At 37.9% G+C, this 19,977-nt stretch overlaps 1 protein-coding gene across 1 annotated transcript in view; it reads right to left on the bottom strand.

Moving 5' to 3' along the window:
• Nucleotides 1–3,724: 3,724 nt before the first annotated feature.
• Nucleotides 3,725–19,977, bottom strand: part of LOC131279717 (guanylate-binding protein 6-like) — a 42,058-nt gene continuing 25,805 nt past the window's right edge. Inside the window, exons 6-11 of the mRNA XM_058303214.1 lie at nucleotides 18,014–18,259; nucleotides 17,001–17,281; nucleotides 16,188–16,400; nucleotides 8,157–8,259; nucleotides 7,622–7,815; nucleotides 3,725–6,085 (exon numbers count right to left, since the gene is read on the bottom strand). Coding sequence (XP_058159197.1) covers nucleotides 5,864–6,085; nucleotides 7,622–7,815; nucleotides 8,157–8,259; nucleotides 16,188–16,400; nucleotides 17,001–17,281; nucleotides 18,014–18,259 — 1,259 coding nt within the window. The 3' untranslated portion in view covers nucleotides 3,725–5,863. The remainder of the gene's footprint in view (nucleotides 6,086–7,621; nucleotides 7,816–8,156; nucleotides 8,260–16,187; nucleotides 16,401–17,000; nucleotides 17,282–18,013; nucleotides 18,260–19,977) is intronic.

The raw sequence follows: 19,977 nt of genomic DNA, 5'->3' as shown, positions 1-19,977 counted from the left end.
GCCCACGCCTGGCTGTTGCTGCTGTCAGGGGAAGGGAAAAGGGCAGACTGGATTTTTCCGCCCACGCCTGGCTGTTGCTGCTGTCAGGGGAGGGGAAAAGGGCAGACTGGATTTTTCCGCCCTGTGCCTGCACAGGGAGAAAGAAGAAGAAGGGTGCCGCCCCACAGGCATCGTGTGGCGCCATCTGGGAGGAGGGGCGGCCGCGGAAGCATGGCTGCCGAGAAGGGGAGACCCGAGGGCACTCTGCGCCCATGCCGAGCTTCCTTCAGGGGTGGCGGTGAGTCCGACCAGCCACCCTAGCTTACTGCGGCTGCTCCCCTGCCAGGCCAGCAAACCACACTTCAGCCCGAGTGGTGACCGCAACATGGCAGTAGACTTTGGTGATGGAAGTAACTTATACTTTATGGCATGGAAACTCTAAGCTTCTACCCCAAATAAATACTCTTTATAAAAGCCAACAGATTTCTGGTATTTTGCCTCAGCACCCCTTTGGCTGACTAATACAGAAGATATTATTGTAGTAACAGAAGAACTTTTAACATTGATATAAAAATAGTGGTTATCAGAGATTTTGAGGGCAGGAGTAAGGAAGAATATATGAGACATGGGGCATTTTGGGGACATTGGAATTCTTCTGCATGATATTGCAATGGCAGATACAGGCCATTATACATTTTGTCAAAACCTATAAAATTGTGTGGTGCAAAGTATAAACCATATTGTAAAATGTATACCATAGTTAGCAGCAATGTTTCAATATTTGTTCATCATTGTAATATGTAAAAAAAAATTCCCCAAGAGAAGCTGGGTGGCTGAAGTAGCAGTGGAAATTCTTCTTTCTGATTTATGAAATCTTCATCTCTGGTTTTTAAGACTTCCAATAATGAAGAGATTCCCTCATTATTGGGGACAAACTCCTTAGTTGATTTTAGATGCAATAAGGTCTGAACGCAATCAACTGACTGTGGATAGATGGCTGTCTATGAAATATCTTCACAGTAACAATCAGGGCTTGCTTGACCAAACAACTGAACACCATATCTTAGTCAATTTGACATATGAAATTAACTATCAGTTTTCTTCTTTAATTCAAGGTGCATTAGTTTCCTTTTGTTGCTGCAATAAACTATAACAAACTTAATGAGTTAAAATAATTGAAATTTAGTATTTTATAGTTCTAGAACTCAGAAGTAAAAAATGAGTCATTATATTGGTCACTATTAAAAAGTTGGAAAACTCTAAATGTTGGAGAGGATGTGGAAAGATGGGAATGCTTATTCACTGTTGGTGGGAATGTAGAATGTACAGCCACTGTGGAGGCCTGTTCGGCAGTTCCTAAGGAAGCCGAATATGTACTTGTCATGGGATCCAGCAATACCATTGCTAGGTATATATCCAGAAGAACCGAGAGCAGTGACATGAATAGACCTCTGCACACTAATATTCATAGTGATGTTATTTACAATAGCCAAAAGTTGGAATCAACCCAGGTGTCCATCAACTGATGAGTGGATAAACAAATTGTGGTGTATACACATGATGGAATATTAGGCATCAGTAAGAAGCAAATAAGTTGTGAAGCATATGTCAACATGAATGAACCTGGAGGACATTATGTTGAGTGAAGCAAGCCAGACACAAAAGGACAAATATTGTATGATTGCGCTGTTATGAACTAAGTATATTGTTTAAACTCATGGAACTAACAATTAAAATATAAGTCCCAGAAAATAGAAAGAGGGTAGAGAATGGAAAGCTGAGGGTTAATCTGTACAGAATTGGTGAAAAAAAAGTTATTTGTAAATCTTGGAAATGAAGAGAAATGATGAAAGCACATCATGGTGTTTGTAACTAGCAGAGCGATTATATAGGTATGACAGTGGTTGACAAAGAAAGCCTAAGGACATTTATATTACTAGAAGGAAAGCTAAAAAAATATAACATGGGACTGTATAACAGTTAAACTTCAGGTAAAATATTAACATGGGTCATATTGCATTTATAAGACTGTTATTACAAAATATAAATATACTAGAGAGAAGGAGACAGAATAGCAGTTATGTATGGCAAGGGAAGCATAGTGAGCTTGAGAGGGGATGAGTTTTGTTTGTTTGTTTGGTTTTGTTTTTTATTATTATTGGAATAATGAAAATGCTCTAAACATGATTGTAGCGATGACTACAACTGTGAATATACAAAATATCATTATTGTACACTTTGGATGGATTTATCCTTTATTAATATGTATGAATAAACTTGATTTTTAAAAAAACTCATTAGGGATGTGTTCTTTCTGGAAGCTCTAAGGGAGAGTCCATTTCTTTCTAGCTTCTAAAGGCTCCCTGCATTCCTTGGCTCATGGCCTTATGCTGAAGCATTGCATCTTCCAATCTCCTTCTCTGATTCTACAACCACATCGACTTTTTCTGACCTGACCTACCAACTTCCTTTTATAAGGACCATTGTCATTACCTGGTTCCACACAGATTATCCAAGATAATCTACCCATCTCAATGACCTTAACTTAATCACATCTGCAAAGTCCTTTTACCATGGAAAGTAACATGTTTTCAGGCTTTGGGATTAGAACATGGACATATTTGGTGGCAGAATTCCTCATTTTACCACACATGGTATCTCTAGTCCAAGTGATTAGTTCACCAATTTAATTCAAGCTCTTCATTGGAACATACAATTTGTATAAGAAAGCTTGCTCTTTAAATAAATTTTCCCATTTATTGTCCACATATTAATCATTGTATAGTTTCTCTCTATAAAAAAAAAGGAAAAGCCACTCTGCCTTCTGAATATGTGAAGACATAGTAGAAAAAACAGTTTGAAATCTCCCAGGGCAGATGTGTCTACCATCCTCAGAGAGGCAGAGAGACTGCAATACAAGAGGTCACAGAGGAGGAGAGAGAATCAGAAAAGTTTCTTCTGTTTTGCTAGTCTTTTTAACAAGATGATTACTTGGCACATTCTACCCCTAAACATATTTTTGAGGGGAGGTACAGAAAAATAAGAAATGGTTCCTGTCCTCAGATACACTTTACTATCTTATTGGAAACAAATATTGAAACCCAGTTAGTTGTACCTGTGCCCAAGGATCTATTGATTACTTGGACCTCATGTGATCCCAACATTAACAGGGGATCTATAATGTCCTTCCAGTATCTGCGTACCAATGACAACTTGGATTTTGATTGCCAGAGTCCACAAAATGTTTGGGTATTTCCATTTCCTCACTGCACTGGCACTCAGAATAAACAGCCAGAATTCCTCTTGGGGGAGAACAGGGATTCATTATCCTTTCTCCTTGTCCTGGACTTTCAAGGCCCTTCTTCCTAGGGACCTGGCTTCTCCTCCAGGCAATGAGTTCGCGTCTGAAACTGGCTCAGATCAGGATGAGGGACTGTGAAGTTTTAATCAGGCTATTTCTCAATCTCCTAATAAACCATCCATGATTGTTCATTGATTGTTGTCTCCACCTCCCTTTTGACCCTATTCTATTAATCATCTTCAGAATTCTCCATCAGGCCCAGCTGACTGCCATTTCAATTGTGCTGCTCAGTATTAAAATTGTATCTGACTTCTGATGATTCAGTACCAGCCCTTGGCCTCTGTTGTGTCAGAGTCTATCATTCCCAACACAATGAGTGAGTCCAGTTTTGCAATGGCACGTTGTCTCATTCTCCTGGCTGCAAATGAAAAGCCACCACCTAAATTTTTAAAAATATATTTTTAATTTTTTATAACTGTTTACATTACATCAAAGTTTTTTAAACTACTTAATTACACAAAAGTTTTTTGAACTACTTACATTACAAAAAAAATACATAAGGGATTCCCATATGCCCAACTCCCCACACCTCTCTCCTTTCCGCACATTAACAACTTCTTTCATTAGCGTGGTATATTCGTTGCAGTTGATGAACATATTTGGAGCCACTTAGCCTGGGTTACAGTTTACATTGTAGTTAACACTCTCTCCCACTCAATTCTGTAGGTTATGGCAGGATATATAATGGCCTGTATTCACCACTGAACTTTTAATGGTGGAAGGACTCCTCTCACCAGTGTCTGTTCTTATTGTGGGATAATTCTGTTCCTAACAACTTAAAACTATAACTCAGAGAAAGAAAAGAGAAGCCACTCTAGTTGAGATTTTGAAGGGTCACAGGGAACTTTATACCTAAATTTAGAAGCAAATATAGGCATTAAAAACCAAGGCCAAAAGAAATACAAGGTTAAGATACAAATTCTGTGCTTTCCAGCACTCTGATGCTATTCTTAGATACCTTATTTAGCTGACTGACACCACCTCTAAGAACAGTAATTTCATTATCTAATGGTCAGTTTCACATTCCTTTTATTACTACCATTATTAGTATTATACTTTACATTTTATTTTTACTCCATATATCAATTGGTAAAATGAGCTTTCTTTACAAAATTCAAAACGTAGTGTATATAAGGAAAAGTGCATTTCCCTCCCATTCCTGATCCCACCCAGGTACTCCCAGAAGGAAACAATGTTAGCAGTTTCTCTTGGATATTTTTTATTTTCCCTATAGAAATCACACTGTACACACCGTTAAGCACTTTGTTTTTTTTCTCTTTACAATTTATGTTGAAGATTGTTCTATATTACTACATATAAGCACCTTTCTCAATTTATTTATTGGCTACCTGGTATTTCAATACACGTATGTACTAAAATTTATATTTATTTTAGTAATCCCATATAAATGTGCATTTAAGTAGTTTGCTATCTTTTGCCATTAAAAGCAATGCTGCAATGGACCTCTTGCATTTGTAAGTGCACATATGTTTGTATTTGTATATAATTTTGCATGTGTATATTTCCTAAAAGTTAACATGATAGAGCCAAGTGTACACACATTACAGTGTAACAAATATTAGGACTTTCTGCCCAAATATATTTAACCATATAACTACCATAAGAGAGTGACTTTTCTCTCAACTTTTCTAACAAACTTTGCTATCAAATGCATTGATCCTATAAATATGAGAAGTGACAGATTGTTTCTCAAGTTTTCATTTCATTTCTCTAATTATGAATGAGGTTTAATATATTTTGTTAATTTCCTTGAATTATATATTAAAAATACTGAGTTTTGATCTCTTTCTGGATGTAAGTTAAACAAATTAGCTCCTTCTATATAAGTAGAAAATATCTTTTCAGAGTGTTGTTTCTTTCTGACTGCCTTTTGACATAAAGGACTTCTTTCATTGTATATGCTTTTGCAAATATTTATGTCTTCTGTTTTATGTCAACTAGAAAGTCCAGCCACATTCTCATTTTTAAAAAATTATCTGATATTTACCAACTTCATACTTTCAATCTTCAAGTTTAAGTGTATGGTCAATATGAAATTCACATTTCTGTAAAATCTGTAATAGATCTATTCTTTATTTTCTCTAGATGACTATCCAATTGTCCAAGACCACTTAATGAACAATTCATCATTTCCCACTGATCTGAGATAAAACTTTAAGATAAGCAGTTTCTATACATTGATTTGTATTTATAGACTATATCTCATCTATTCTGTTACTTTGACTGTATTGTTATGCCCTGGTGCTATATGGTCTGATAACTGCAGTTACAAAACAGGTTTTCATTTGGAGTAACTGTGGTCCTTCTTAATTACTCCTCTTCTATGTTACCTTGATAATTTCTTAAACATTCAGTCTATCTACTGTGTGCTAAGAAGCACTGATCTCTAGCAGGCACTTTTTATGTTTAAAACTTTGCTGAATAAAAGTGAAAAAACATACACATTAAGAATAAGTCAGAGCATATATCAGCATTCTATGATTTTTCAAAGAAAAGATAATTCTACTTAAAGAGTGAGCGCAGGTCTGTCAGACTGTAACCAACTAGGTTAGTAGGAACAGACAGGATTGAAGTTGCCTCAGTGGCGAGTCTGTCCAGGGTCTGGGAAATCCAGGGAGAAATATCATTTGTGGTAGTCTGAATTTCCTTTCTTAGAAAACTTAAGTCTGCATTCATCTCCTCAAATTTATTCCTAAATACTTCATTAAGCACATCCTTTTGCATCTAAAACAAAGGGGACATGGGAACAGGAATAAGTAATTTTTAAAAATCTCCATTGTTTCAAGAGTCAGGTTTTATATTTAAGAACTTTGACAAATTGTCCCTATTTTACTCATAAAAGTGTTCTCTCATATAAGATCATGAGTGATTAAAATTTCAAGCAGGGACCATCTTCTGGTCTGGTGATAGACTGTTTGAGGAAGCAACATTTACAACCTTGCTAATATACAAGCACCATTAGGGTTTGCTAGGGTGCTAAGCCAGGCAAATAGACAAATACTGTAATGTGTTCAAGTGAAAATATGCCAGTTGGGAAGGAGCCATTCATCTCACTGCACTGTTTCTCAGTTCCATTTGGGAAGGCTGCCACCTGTATCTTAAAAATAATGAAAACTTCTAAGCTGATCAAGAAATTGGAAATAAATACTTTGAGGGTCCCTGATAATTGGTCATGACCTTCCTTAGTAAAGCAGAACAGTTCCTGCTTACATTAAATATATCTGGTTGAATTATCTACTGGATTTGATATACAGGGAACTTTGTTTAATTAGTTTCCATGAGATCATTGCAGAATCCCACCTAAATATAAACTCAAACCTTGGAGAAGTTACTTATATTCCTCCAAGGGCTTGGAGGGGCTAAAGTCATCCTGGACTCTCCTGAGTCTCAGTGTGAAACAGAGTACAAAGTTTCTTTGAAAACCAGAAAGGGTCACATTTAGTGAACCAAATGCAGTAAATGGCAATGGTGTTCTAGTTATGATTTTACCGTAACCTTCATTCATCCCTTTCTTAAGTACCAGGATAATGACAGCTAGAAAAATGTGAGCATTAAAAGAAACTTCCCCACCTCAGCAACTATGAAGTTTCTAATATCTTTTCCCAGAACTAGCTGAGCTGTCTATTAATCAAATCTCGGAAGACTGTTTGCTCTTTGTACTTAAGACATTAACCAGACCTTTTCAGGTTCTGCTTACAGGAATAAGATAATATCCCATTGCAAGATCAGACCAGATGGTGTTGGGGGCACCCTGTGGCTCAGTAACTCAGTAACTCCCTCCTCGAAAACCAAAAGCCATACATCTCTGGTCAGCAGAGAAGAAAGTCATGAAGTTTCTACATGTAGGAGCTACACATCAAGATCTAACTCTGCACTATGATTAATTAACCACTGAAAATGATATAGCAAAAATAAGTCTGATATGTTTGAGGATTAAGGAGTGTATCCTGTTCCTCATTACAAGAACCTTGAAGAAATCTTCCATCTTTACCAACCTGGCAAAATTGTGCCATGTAGCCTTCACTTGTTTTTTTCTTTCTTCCTTCTTTCCCTGCATATAAAACCCTAACTCACATCATTACAGAGAACTGTTTTGGGAGGACTCCCCCAGTTATTGCACTTGCAATAAATCATCTTCTCACAAAGAGACATGTTTCTCCTTTGTGGTGCCAGATTGGGTGGGCCCTTCTATTGGAAATAGCCATGCTTACAGTAACACCAATGACTCTCAGGAACTATCTAGGCCTCTGCCAGACTTACCATCAGCATATGATCCAACAGCCTTTCAATCTCTCTCAAATTGTTGTCTCTTTTCGACTCCAGCTTGTTTTTTAGTTGGGCTATGTTTTCCCTGAGGCTCTTCTCTTGAGCTGCTATCTGTTGTTCCTGCTCCTTCTGTTTCTCTCTTAGTAGCTTCTGTTCCTTCTCAGCTGCCTCCTTTTTGGCCCACTCCACTATCCCATGAAGGTTTTGAAAGAGAAGAAAACAGCAAGTCAGATCAGAGCACTGCTCTGATTAGAAAACAAACAAAACTTTGAAGGGAAGGTGGGAAATCTCCAGTTCTCCAGTGACCACACCATCTTGAGTGAGTTTTAGAATGTGGTGGGGAAGTCTGTACCTAGCTGATTGGATGTACAAATACAAATCCCTCACTATTTTTGAAGTATTATAGCACAGTGTGTGTTTCACAGAAGAAGCAGCAGCTAACTTGTTCCATGAAGCCCTTTCCGTTAGATCTGTCAAAGGGAATGTAGCAATCTCCCCACCCTGCTGTGAGCTGAACTCTGCACTGTACCTGTTATAGTCTCCTGTCTATAGGTGAGGGCTTTATCTGACAGCAGGATGGTTGTCTCTATTACTACCTGTGACTGCAGGAAGTTCTGGAGGACCTCATTCACCTGGGGAACAAAGCAAGAACAAAGAACTTAGATTAACACTGAGGAGATTGGCTATGCACAATGAAGTCTGTCCATGTCACTTTAATATAAAGAGCACCAGTGAGAAGGGGCAGACCAAGATGGCTGGTAAAACACTCCTGGGTTCTGTTGACCAACAGAATTCTTGAACAACAAGCAAAAACTAGCATGACGATCTTTGTCAGAGCTCTGAAAAACAGTAAATTTGCAGTAGCTAGGCAAGTACTGAATCAAGAAAAAGTCTACTTGAAAATGGAGTAACTGTTTAAAGATGACAGAATAGGAAGCTCCAGAACTCAGTTCTTCCACCAAAACAAACATTACACAGAAAGGAACTGTCTGAAACAATGATTTTGAAACTCCAGAGGCCAAAAGAACATTGTGCAGCATCCAAGGAAGAGCAGGAAGAAGATGCAAGATAGAAAATTACTCTCCAACTTTGTGCCTGGGAATTTCCTTCTGTCAGCCTTCATGTTACTCAAACGTGGCCAGTCTCGAAGCCAAACTCAGCATGTAAATGCAATGCCTTCCCCCCAGCGCGGGACATGACACCCGGGGATGAGCCTCCCTGGCAACGAGGGACCACTATCAACTACCAACTGATGATGCAACTGGAAAATGACCTTATACGGAAGTTCAATGCGGATCAGCAGAATATCCATGTCTACATAAAATACCATGACTTTAAAATGCTGTTTGACCTAAAGTAAGGGGGAAATGGAAAGGAGAAATGAGTTTATATGGCTACGAGTTTCTAAAAAAGAGTCTGGAGGCTGGCAGAAGTTTTGCCCTCATGCACAACTGAGCAGAGTCAGAGAGACAGATAAAGCAGATACAACCCCCAGATATTGGTTCCTTTGAGGGCTAAAGAGACCCATGGGAGTTATGGTCATGGCCGATGGGGTTAACTACCAGGGCAGATGGCCCCTCTTTGGAAATGGTGTTTATGTGTGATGAATCTGGACTCAGATGGGATCTCCCTTCATAAGACTTTCATGCTAATGTGCTGGAGGTGCAGTTAATGTTGGGGTTTAAGATATATTTAGGGGATTTGAATCTCTGGACTGACAATGTGATAGCCAGATCCTGAGCCTCAACAGACTCCAGCACCTACAATCTGATTTATTGGACTTACCACACTCAGCTAAGATGGAGTTGAAGAAGGACAACCACCACACCATGGAGCCTAGAGTGATTACAACTGAAAATGGGAGGATTGCATCCAGCATCCAGGTGGAATCTGACCCTCCTCTTGACATAGAGGTGCAATGGACACAACCAATCCAATGTCCACATAGAAGAGGTGGCATTGGATTGGGAAAAGTGGACATAATGGACAAAGGGTATGGGGAAAGGCAGGAAGAGATGAGAGGTGGAGGCGTCTTCGGGACATGGAGCTGCCCTGGATGGTGCTTCAGAGGTAATCACCGGACATTGTAAATCCTCACAGGGCCCACTTGATGGAATAGAGGAGAGTATGGGCCATGATGTGAACCAATGTATATGAGGTGCAGAGGTGCCCAAAGATGTACTTACCAAATCCAATGGATGTGTCATGATGATGGGAACGAGTGTTGTTGGGGGGGGGGGAGGGGGGGTGGGGGGTTGGGGTTGAATGGGACCTCACATATATATTTTTAATGTAATATTATTACAAAGTCAATAAAAAATAAAAAAAAAAAAAGAAAATTACTCTCTCTGCATGGTGGCTACTGGAATCATTCTCTGTTACCCCACTATCATGGTAGGCCACTGTGGGATCCAACCCCTGGCTATCTTGCTGATGACAAAAGGGCCATAAAAATTCTCTTCTCCCAGATGAGAGGTGGGCAAAGCCAATCACTAGTCACTGCTTTTGATTTCAGATCTTTGGGGACACAGCTCTGAGGATAGCCATTGTTTCCACCCAACCTGAACAAAAGTAGCAGTGGCCACTGCTTCGGTCCACCCTGGCCAGGGTGGAGGAGACTTAAGAAGGCTACATTTCCTCAGGTCTATGGAAGACAGTTAATTGAAGGGCTGTATTTGCAGGCCAAGAAAGCTCAGCTTTGGGAAGCTGATGAAGAAGCTTTTGGCAACTTTTCTGATCCCCACATTAGGGCACTTTATTGTCAGTCTGTGCTCCCTTCATGGGTCCTGGCCCTGTTTCAACTGGGAAATATTGACTTGGGAAAGTTCTCACTGGCATGCCCTTCCTCCCAGAATTTGCCCTGAAGACAAAAGCAGCTTGAGACAATGAAAGGAGTGTAAGGCATTATAGAGATGGACAGTCTGGGGCAAAGGCTTACTGACTTCAAACACCCAGGAGAAGGAGGTCTGTCTGCTAGAAAACAGAGAAGACAACCTCCTGTAAACAAGGGAACTCCAAAAGAACTAACAAGCATAAGCTCAGGAAAAGGTAGAGGTGCAGAAACATAGACTCCACAGTGGAAGAACTAGAAAAAGAAGAGTAAACTAAATCCAAAGTGAGCAGAAGGAAGGAAATAATGATGATTAGAAATAAATGAAATACAAAAAAAAAAAAAAAAATAGAATCAACAGAACAAAAAGTTGGTTCTTTGAAAATATCAATAAAATGGACAAACTTTTAGCTACAATGACAAAGAAAAAAAGAGGATACAACTAATGAAAATCAGAAATGAAGAGGGGGACATTTTTACCCATCCTGCTGAAATAAAAGGACAATAAGAAGATACTATGAACAACTATACACTAATTATTTACAGAACTAGATGGAATGGACAAATTTTAAGAAATACACAAACTACCAACATCAGCTCAAGAATTAATGGAAGATTTCAACAAAACAAATTACTATAAAGAGATTTAATTAGTAATCAAAAAGTCTCAACAAAGTAAATCCCAGGACCAGAAGGCTTCACAGTTATTACACCTAACATTTCAAGAAGACTTAACTCCAATTCTACTCAATCTCTTCCACAAAATTGAAGAAGAGGGAACACTCCCTAATTCATACTATGAGATCTGAATCACCTTCACACCAAAGTGTAATAAAGATACTACAGGAAAAATAAAGGTACAGATGAATATCTCATGTGATTATATATATAAAAATCCTCAACAAAAATACTATCAAACCAAATGCAACAGCTTATTTTAAAAATTATATACTATGATAATTTGGGATTTATCTGGTATGCAAGGCTGGTCCAGCATAAGAAAATCAATTAATGTAAAACACCACATTAATACAAGGAAGAAAATAAAACACACGATCATCTCAATTGATCAGAAAATGCATTTGATTCATTCTTGATAGAAATACTTAGAACACTAGAAATAGATGGAAACTTCCTCAACATGATAAAGGGCATATAGGAAAAGCCCACATCTAACATGATACTTAATGGTGAAAGAGTAAAAAGCTTTCCTCTAAGATAAAGAGCAAAACAATGATCTCTACTGTCACCACTGTTATTCATTACTGTACTGGATGATCTTGCCAGAGTAATTAGGCAAGAAAAAGAAATAAAAGGTATCTTAATTGGAAATTAAGAAGAAAAACTTTCCTCATTTGCAGATGACATGATCCTATCAACAGAAAATCCTTAAAATCCAAAACAAAGCTACTAAAGCTAATAAATGCATTCAGCAAAGTGAGAGAGTACAAAGTCAACACCAAAAATTCAGTCATGCTTATAGACACAGGCGATAAACAATAGAAAGAAAAATTAAGAAAAATTTGATTCACTTTAGCAGCTAAATGAATGAATCAAATCTATAGGAACAGATCTAACCAAGGATGTAAAGGATGCATACACAGAAAACTACAAAACATTGCTAAAAGAAGTCAAAGACTTAAATAAATGGAAGGACATTCTGTATTCATGAATTGGAAGAGACATCATTAAGATGTCAAATCTGCCCAAAGCAATTTATAGATTTGATGTAACCCCAATAAAAAGTCCAATAGCCTTCTTTACAGAAATGGAAATGTCAATCATCAAATTTATATAGAAGGGTAAAGGGCCCTGAGTAGCTAAAGCCATCTTGAAAAGGAAGAATGAAGTTGGAGGACTCAGACTTCCTGATCTTAAAACTTATCACAAAGCCATTATCACACATTTTATGCAGAAATCAACTCAAAATGTATAAAAGGCCCAAATATAACTGACTGAACTAACATACTCCTCAAAGAAAACTTAGGGAGAATCTTCAAGACCCTGTATTAGACAATGGTTTCTTTTACTTTACACCCAAAGCACAAGCAATAAAAGAAAAAAATAGATAAATGAAACATTATCAAAATTTAAAACTTTTGTGCCTCAAAGGGCTTTATTATGAAAGTAAAGTGCCAACCTACACAATGGGAGAAAATATTTGGAAACCAGATATCTGATAAGGGTTTAATTTTCAGAATATATAATGAAACCCATAAACTAAACAACAAAAAGACAACAATATTTTAAAAGGGCATATGATTTGAATAGAACTCTTTCCAAAGATATACAAATGGCCAGAAAGCACATGAAAAGATGCTAACATTAACTATCAGGAAAACACAGATCAAAACCACAATGGGATACCATTCCACACCCATTAGAATGGTTGCTATTAAAAAAACAGACAATAACAAATGTTTAGAGGGTGCAGAGAAATAAGAACACATATTCATTGTTGATGGCAATGTAAATGGTGCAGGCACTGTGGAATACAGTTTGGTGGTTCATCAGAAAGCTAAGGATAAAACTAACACAACCCAGCAATTGCACATGAGATAAAACATACCAGAAGAAATGAAAGCAAGGACTCAAACAGATATTAACATCCTGATGTTCATAGCAGCATTATGCACAATGCCAAAAGATGGTAGCAACCTAAGTATACATCAGCTGATAGATGCATAAATAAAATGTGGTATATACATGCAATGGAGTATTATTCAGTCATAAAAGTAAAAAAAGTCCTGATACTGGTGACAGCATAGACAAACATTTAACACATCATGCTGAGTGAAATAAGGTAGACACTAAAGGACAGATAGTGTATGAGCTCACTGAATTGAAATCATTTTGAATAAGCAAACTCATAGAGCAAAAAATTAGAATACAGGTTACCAGAAGACAGGGTGGTTATAAGGAATGGGAATTGAGGCTTAAAATATACAGGTTTTGTTTTTGGAATGATGGAAATGTTTTGGTAATCGATGGTGGGGAAGGTAGGACAACATTCTGAACATAATTAAAAGCACTGAAATATATACCTGAATGTAATTAAAAGGGGAAACATTAGATTGCATAAACGATAAAAGAATTTTTTTAAATCCATGAAATCACACTACACATATAGTTAACCCTAAGTTAAACCACGTGTAGCAGTTTGATATAATTGATGAATTCCAAAAAGAAATATTGGATTATGCTTGTCATCTGATGTGTACCTGATCTGTACATGACTGAGTTACAATTAGGATGTTGTGTTCCCCACCCACCAAGGGGTGGGAACGCACAGATAGAAAGCATGGTGAAGAACAGAGTTGGGGATTTCTGATATAGAGCTTGATGCTGAAGACTCGGGAAGTCAACACCCAGAGGAAAGAGAAGCCAGCCCCAGGAAGGAAGGAACCTTGAAGCCAGAGGAAAGTAAGCCCCAGGAATATAGAAACCCAGGAAGCCTGAACCCTTGCAGACGTCAGCAGTCATCTTGCTCCAAACAGACTTTGGTGAGGGAAAGAACTTATGCTTATGGCCTGGTATCTGTAAGCTCCTACCCCAAATAAATACCCTTTATTAAAGCCAACCAATTTCTGTTACTTTGCATCAGCTCCTCTTTGGCTAATACACCATGTATTATAGTTAGTACAATTGTGAAAATGTGCTATCAATAATTGCAACAAATGTTCCACACCAATGCAGTGTATGGGGTGGTATAAGGGAATCTCGTATTTTATGAATGATTGTTCTGTAAACCCACAACTTGTCTAATAAATAAGCAAAGAAAGAGAAAGATCTCAAATGAGTAAAATAACCTCATACCTTCAGGAACTAGAAAAAGAAGAATGAACTACATCCAAAATGAGCAGAAGAAGAACACAATAAATATCAGACTGGAAATAAATGAAATAGAGAATAAAAATAGAGATAATCAATGAAACCCAAAAGTTAGTTATTTGAAAAGAGCAACAAAATTGACAAATCTTTAGCTACAATTACAGAGAAAAAAATAGGAAGAAAAAAAGTGCAACAGAACTGGAAGGGGGGGCATTGCTTACAGAAATAAAATGATAATAAAAGCATACTATGAATAACTGTACATCAACAAATTAGATAACCTAGATAAAAAGGACTAATTCCTAGAAACACACAAATTACGTAAACAAACCCAAAAGGAAATAGAAAGGAAAGGAAACAGACTAATAGCAAGTATAGAAATTGAAGCAATAATCCAAACCACCTAACAAAGGAATGTCCAAACGGCTTCACTAGTGAATTTTACCAAACGTTTCAAGAAGAATTAACAACAAACCTGCACAAAATCTTCCAAAAATTGAAGAGGATAGAACACTTCCTAGTTTATTATATGAAACCAGTATCACCCTAATACCAAAGCCAGACAAATATATTACAAGAAAAAAAATTGTAGAACTTTATCTAAAACATGTTTTAGAGTTAATTCATTCCTGTGGGTGTAAATCCATTTTAAGTAGGACCTTTAAATGAGGCTACTTCAGTTAAGGTGTGACTCACCTCATTCAGGATAGGTTTTAATCCTATTACTTGAGTCCTTTATAAAGAGAACTAATACAGAGAGGGAGTGCCATAGGAAGCAAGAAATAGTGAAAACAAAAGAAAAGAGAAAGAGTAGATGTCACCATGTGCCTTGCCATGGGACAGAGGAGCCAGTACTTGTGGCAGATAGCCCCAGAATGTCCGTATTCCAGTCTTCAGAAAGAAAACACCACCTTGATTTGGACATTTTCCCAGCCTCAAACTGCAAACTAATAAATTCCCATCATTTAAGCCTAACCATTTAATCGTATTTTCCTCCAGCAGCCTAGGAAACTAAAACAAAATCCTTTATGAATATAGCAGCAAAAATCCTCAAAAACTGTGAGAATACTCAATCCAACAGCATATTTAAAGAATTATACACTATGAACAAGTACAATTTTTCTCATATATGCTAGGGTGGTTCAAGATAAGAAAATTAATTATTGTAATACTCCACATTTATAGAACAAAGGGGAAAAAAGCACATGATCACCTCAGTAGATGCAGAAAGGCAGTTGACAAAATCCAAAACCTTTTCTTGATTTAAAAAAGAAAAACCAAATATTTAGAAAGCTAGAAACAGAGGGATGTGAATGAATAGGAAACCTCATTCGTCGTTGGTGGGAATGGTGCAGCTGCTGCACAGTAAGGGGGCATGCTTCATAACATTATTTAGAGAATTAAGTCAAAGCATTTAGGGAAAGCACATAACACTATACCTGACACATAGGTTAAAAAGTGTTCAGTATGTTAGTTTTATTATTATTACTGTATTCATTACTACCACCAGTGTAGTACAGGATCACAGATTCATATGCTCTATAATTCTGTATATACTTGTCTATTTATTTGACTCCCTCTTACTTTAGATAAGCTTTGCATGCAAAATCTCTTGAAAATCCTCAGTATATGGCACAATGCCTGCCCAGGGATTTGAAGAAGGAATGACTAATTACTAGTTTTTCTCTCCTAAGTTTCTGATGCCCATTTTCTTTCTTTGGGAACAAACATGTCTACTCCCCTCCAGAATAAATAGCAAATAGTGGATGTTAAAAGCTACAGGTGTCATGATAGACCAATGGTCTCATTCCCCATAGCTGTTGCTGTTCTCAGATTTTCAAAAGACTCTTTTGACTCTATTCTGTCAGCTTTTTCATGCTCCCCTTATTCATTCCTCACCTTTACTCCTTTCCTAGGAATTTGCCAATATTCCCACTCAATCATTTCCTTTGCTTCTATATAAAGCTTGTGGCCTCCAGGCACGCAGAAAGTTCCAGCTGCAATATTTTCCATCAAAACCTTTGATAGGTCAATCAGTTTAGTCTGACAGTAGTTAGCAGATGCCTCCTCATTCTGCAGCATGAAATCCTCCTTCTTTTTCTTTATGATTTCCTACAATGAAAATGTAGAGGCAAGTCATCAGAAGAAAGGAATTGGGGATATCAACTTTCAAAGAATCTAGTAGATGGGTTGAACTAACTGTGCTCCTTTTAAGGAAAGAACTCTAGTGAATTAGGATATGCAATAAGTCACAACCAGGAGACTTAATTTACTTCCAACTCTGAAACTCTTTTGATCTCCATGGGTAGCAACTTCCTTGTCATTGAAATGTTAGGATTACGTTATGTAATTTCTATAAAGAATGACCACTTAAGAGATTTTCCTGGACAATTTGGGTTGTTATAAATGGAAATGAGTGCACAAGAAGAACAACCAGCTTACTACTAACTCAGGGAAGTTCTATGCAGGGTTTGGAACCGTGCCAGTATTCGCTTAAGTAGTGCTTGAGGATTGGACAGATTCTGAAAATAAAGTTCCCAAACTCTGTGGTAAAAAAAAGAAGGAAATATTGTCCTCTGGAATTCTCTCTCTTATGAATATCCATAGTACTTTACTCTGAAGATAAGATGAGCCATGGGGTCAATTATGGAGATACTAGGTATTGTTTCAGAAGGGTAGGTATCAGAAAGAATAAATGCTAAGAAAAAGTACCAGGAGCTCCTTATAGAATTCCTGCTTGTCATCCTTGAAGGAGTAATCCATGAAGATGGCAATGGCTTTGGTCTCACAGCCCATGTGCACATCCAGCAGCTCCTGGAGCGTGTCTGTGGGGAGCTTTACTCGCTGGGCCATCTGCTCGCTGTAGTGGTCGGCTGCCTTCTGCACAGCCACCGAGTTCTCACGCTGCGCCAGCGTTGTCACCGCGTTCTCCAAACAAGGCACCTCTCCACTGTTGATGGTATCCACGTAGGTCACCACCAGAGTCCCCAGACCTGAATGAGGCAGGAAACTCAGGGATAAATATCAAGTGCTCATTCAAAAGGACCCAACATTCTGAGATTAAGATTCTAAAGCCACACACACACACAAATACACACAAAGACGCACACACACACCTACATACTTGTGCTATCACCTTCAATTTCTATTACCACTTTCATTTTGCTTTTCTTAAAAAAATTAAGAAAAAAACTAAATAACTGTCCTCATCTAACATATCCAGGGTGTAATGGAAAGGGTGTTTCATATTAATACAAATTAAGATGAAAACAGATTACACAGCTAAACAGATAAGGCAGGATAATTTGCATAATATATATCCCTAGTTCTTATGCTTTCAAGGGACTCATAGCTAATATCTATTTTGGACCAATTAATCCCTAACTATTATTACTGAGAAAAAAACTTCTCACAAAAGACTTCTCTGAGAAGACGGTGTATCTGTGGTAATAATTGATAGTGATTTTGCCATCAACGATGGGGTCCCTCAGATATGTGGAGCCCAAGATATCAGGGGCAATGCTTGGTGTTTTGGAGAGGAATTTGTCAGCCCCACGCAGGGAAATAGTACTAAAATATACATATTTCTCTTAAGACTATTAATATCTGTTTACTTTTATATACAAAATTAAACAAAATATCAAAAAACAGGCAATATAATTAAATGTTGGACACTTGATACATATTAGGTCACATGAAAGATGATCTTGTAAAAGGAAACTCACGATTCCCAGTGACCTTCACTCCGTGCCTGAGGGTCTTAGTCCTTGCATGGGTGTAGATATATGAACAGAAGTTATTTGACTGATCCCGGAATTTAGGATTCAGTTGATTTTCTAACACATTTTCAATACAAGCAAGGAGCTTTTTTTCATTTCTTGGCCGGTCAAAGACAAAACACTTCCGTTCTGGAAAGAAATGCCTAATGCACTCCCTGGATTTGTTGGCATTCTTAACTTTGGGATGTTCGCCTGAAGAAAAGGAAAACAGAGGTTACAATAAGCACATTCTTGGACCAAGACAGCGAAAGATTTTTATAACTAAGGATTTTCAGTAGTTAGAGTCTGCTAAGCTTAAATTACTCCTTTAACTTAATCATTCAGTAGCTTATTATAAATCGAACATATCAGTGACATCTCTCTGGAAAGAAATTCTGGGAAGCATCTGCCCCAGGTAAAGAAATCTATAGTTGGACGTTTATCAAATGAATGATTGTATGAATTAATGGTCAAATATAAATTTCTGGTCTGTCCTCACCCATGCTGGAAGTAAACTGTGGAACCAAAATGAAAAGGAGATAAAAACAAGGATAATGGAACCATGATTAGCATAAGACAGATAACAGCTTGTCTAACCAAGGATTTTGGCTGATGCAAGTGAGACTTCATATGCTATAAATACAATTAGATATTTTTCAATAGAAACTTCTGAAGATGAAACACTACCCAAATGCAATTTGAACAACTCATCATTACTTTATAAACACATTGGTTTTGTTAGCCACCCACTTGAGGAAGTAAGAAAGTAAAACAAAAGATCTGGTCAATAGTGACAAAGACCGATTCTTTTCTCTTGACCAAGCTGACAGCCTCACTCTCTGCTCACCCCTCTCTACTCCCTCCTCATCCTGAACCTTGAAACTAATCTTACAGCTATGGGAATGCAGAAGAAAATAACATACTGCAGGGGAAAATAAAGAAAAAGATAACTTCAAACTCTCACTATTCTAAATATCAAACTCGACCTTAATATTTCCCTAGCCTCTCTCTCTCACCCAAGCTACACAGGAGCATGGTAATCTCTTAAATGGGTAGTTTTATCTTCCTCCTGCACTATTCCAGCCCTTACAGACTCCTGGTGGCCTAATTACCACAAAAGAAAACTTACTGAACCAAGCAGTCCTAATCACCTTAGTAAATCCCTCTGTGGAACCAAACTAATCTAAATACAACCTCAGTAAATCACTCACCGCTCCCAGTGAACTATCTCTATCTTCTAGTTCTTCTCCTTATACACACTCACAGTTCTTAAAAGACTATAATAAGGCTTCTAGTAGACCAGATGGTGGTGCAAAATGCTCCAGGGTACTGTTCTCCCCACAAATTCTGAACAATTGGCAAAAACTAGGAGAGCCACCTTTCTCTAAGCTATAGAAAATATTTAAAGGGTTGTGGTAAATTGGCAAATTCTGAACAATAAAGAAGGAAAAAAAACACTTTAAAATTGGTAGAAGGAGTTTGTGGTCCCTTGCTGGCTCCTCCACCTACTTTTCCTGGCATAGGGTGGTTGTGGTGCCAGACTGTGCTCCTGATGTAGGTCCTTGGGCCTCTTCCAGAGGGCATAGAGCAACCTTTATGTGCACACTAGGCTGCCTGTATTGCAGTGCCCATCTATCCTGTGGCAACCTGAAAGCCTGAACCAGGAGACTCATCTCTGGCTTGCCTGCAGAGGCAGCTTACAGAGAACTAACACAGTATAAGAAACAATTAAGTCAAAGTGGACTGGGACAAATGTTTGTTTGCTTTAAACCATACAATGAAGCACCTGGGAGAGGGAAAGTCTATTATAAAGGGAGTAAAGGGAGCATTTGAATTCCTTTAAGCAGATGAAGTCTTAAAGCCATGAGTGAGCACAAGCCCAGGACAAGATACAGTCTCCAAAAAGAAGGGGAGGACCCTGCACTTCACAT

This window comes from Dasypus novemcinctus, chromosome 9 (genome assembly GCF_030445035.2).
Source record: "Dasypus novemcinctus isolate mDasNov1 chromosome 9, mDasNov1.1.hap2, whole genome shotgun sequence".
Taxonomy (NCBI): Eukaryota; Metazoa; Chordata; class Mammalia; order Cingulata; family Dasypodidae; genus Dasypus; species Dasypus novemcinctus.
This window is presented reverse-complemented; position numbering and strand designations above follow the sequence as displayed.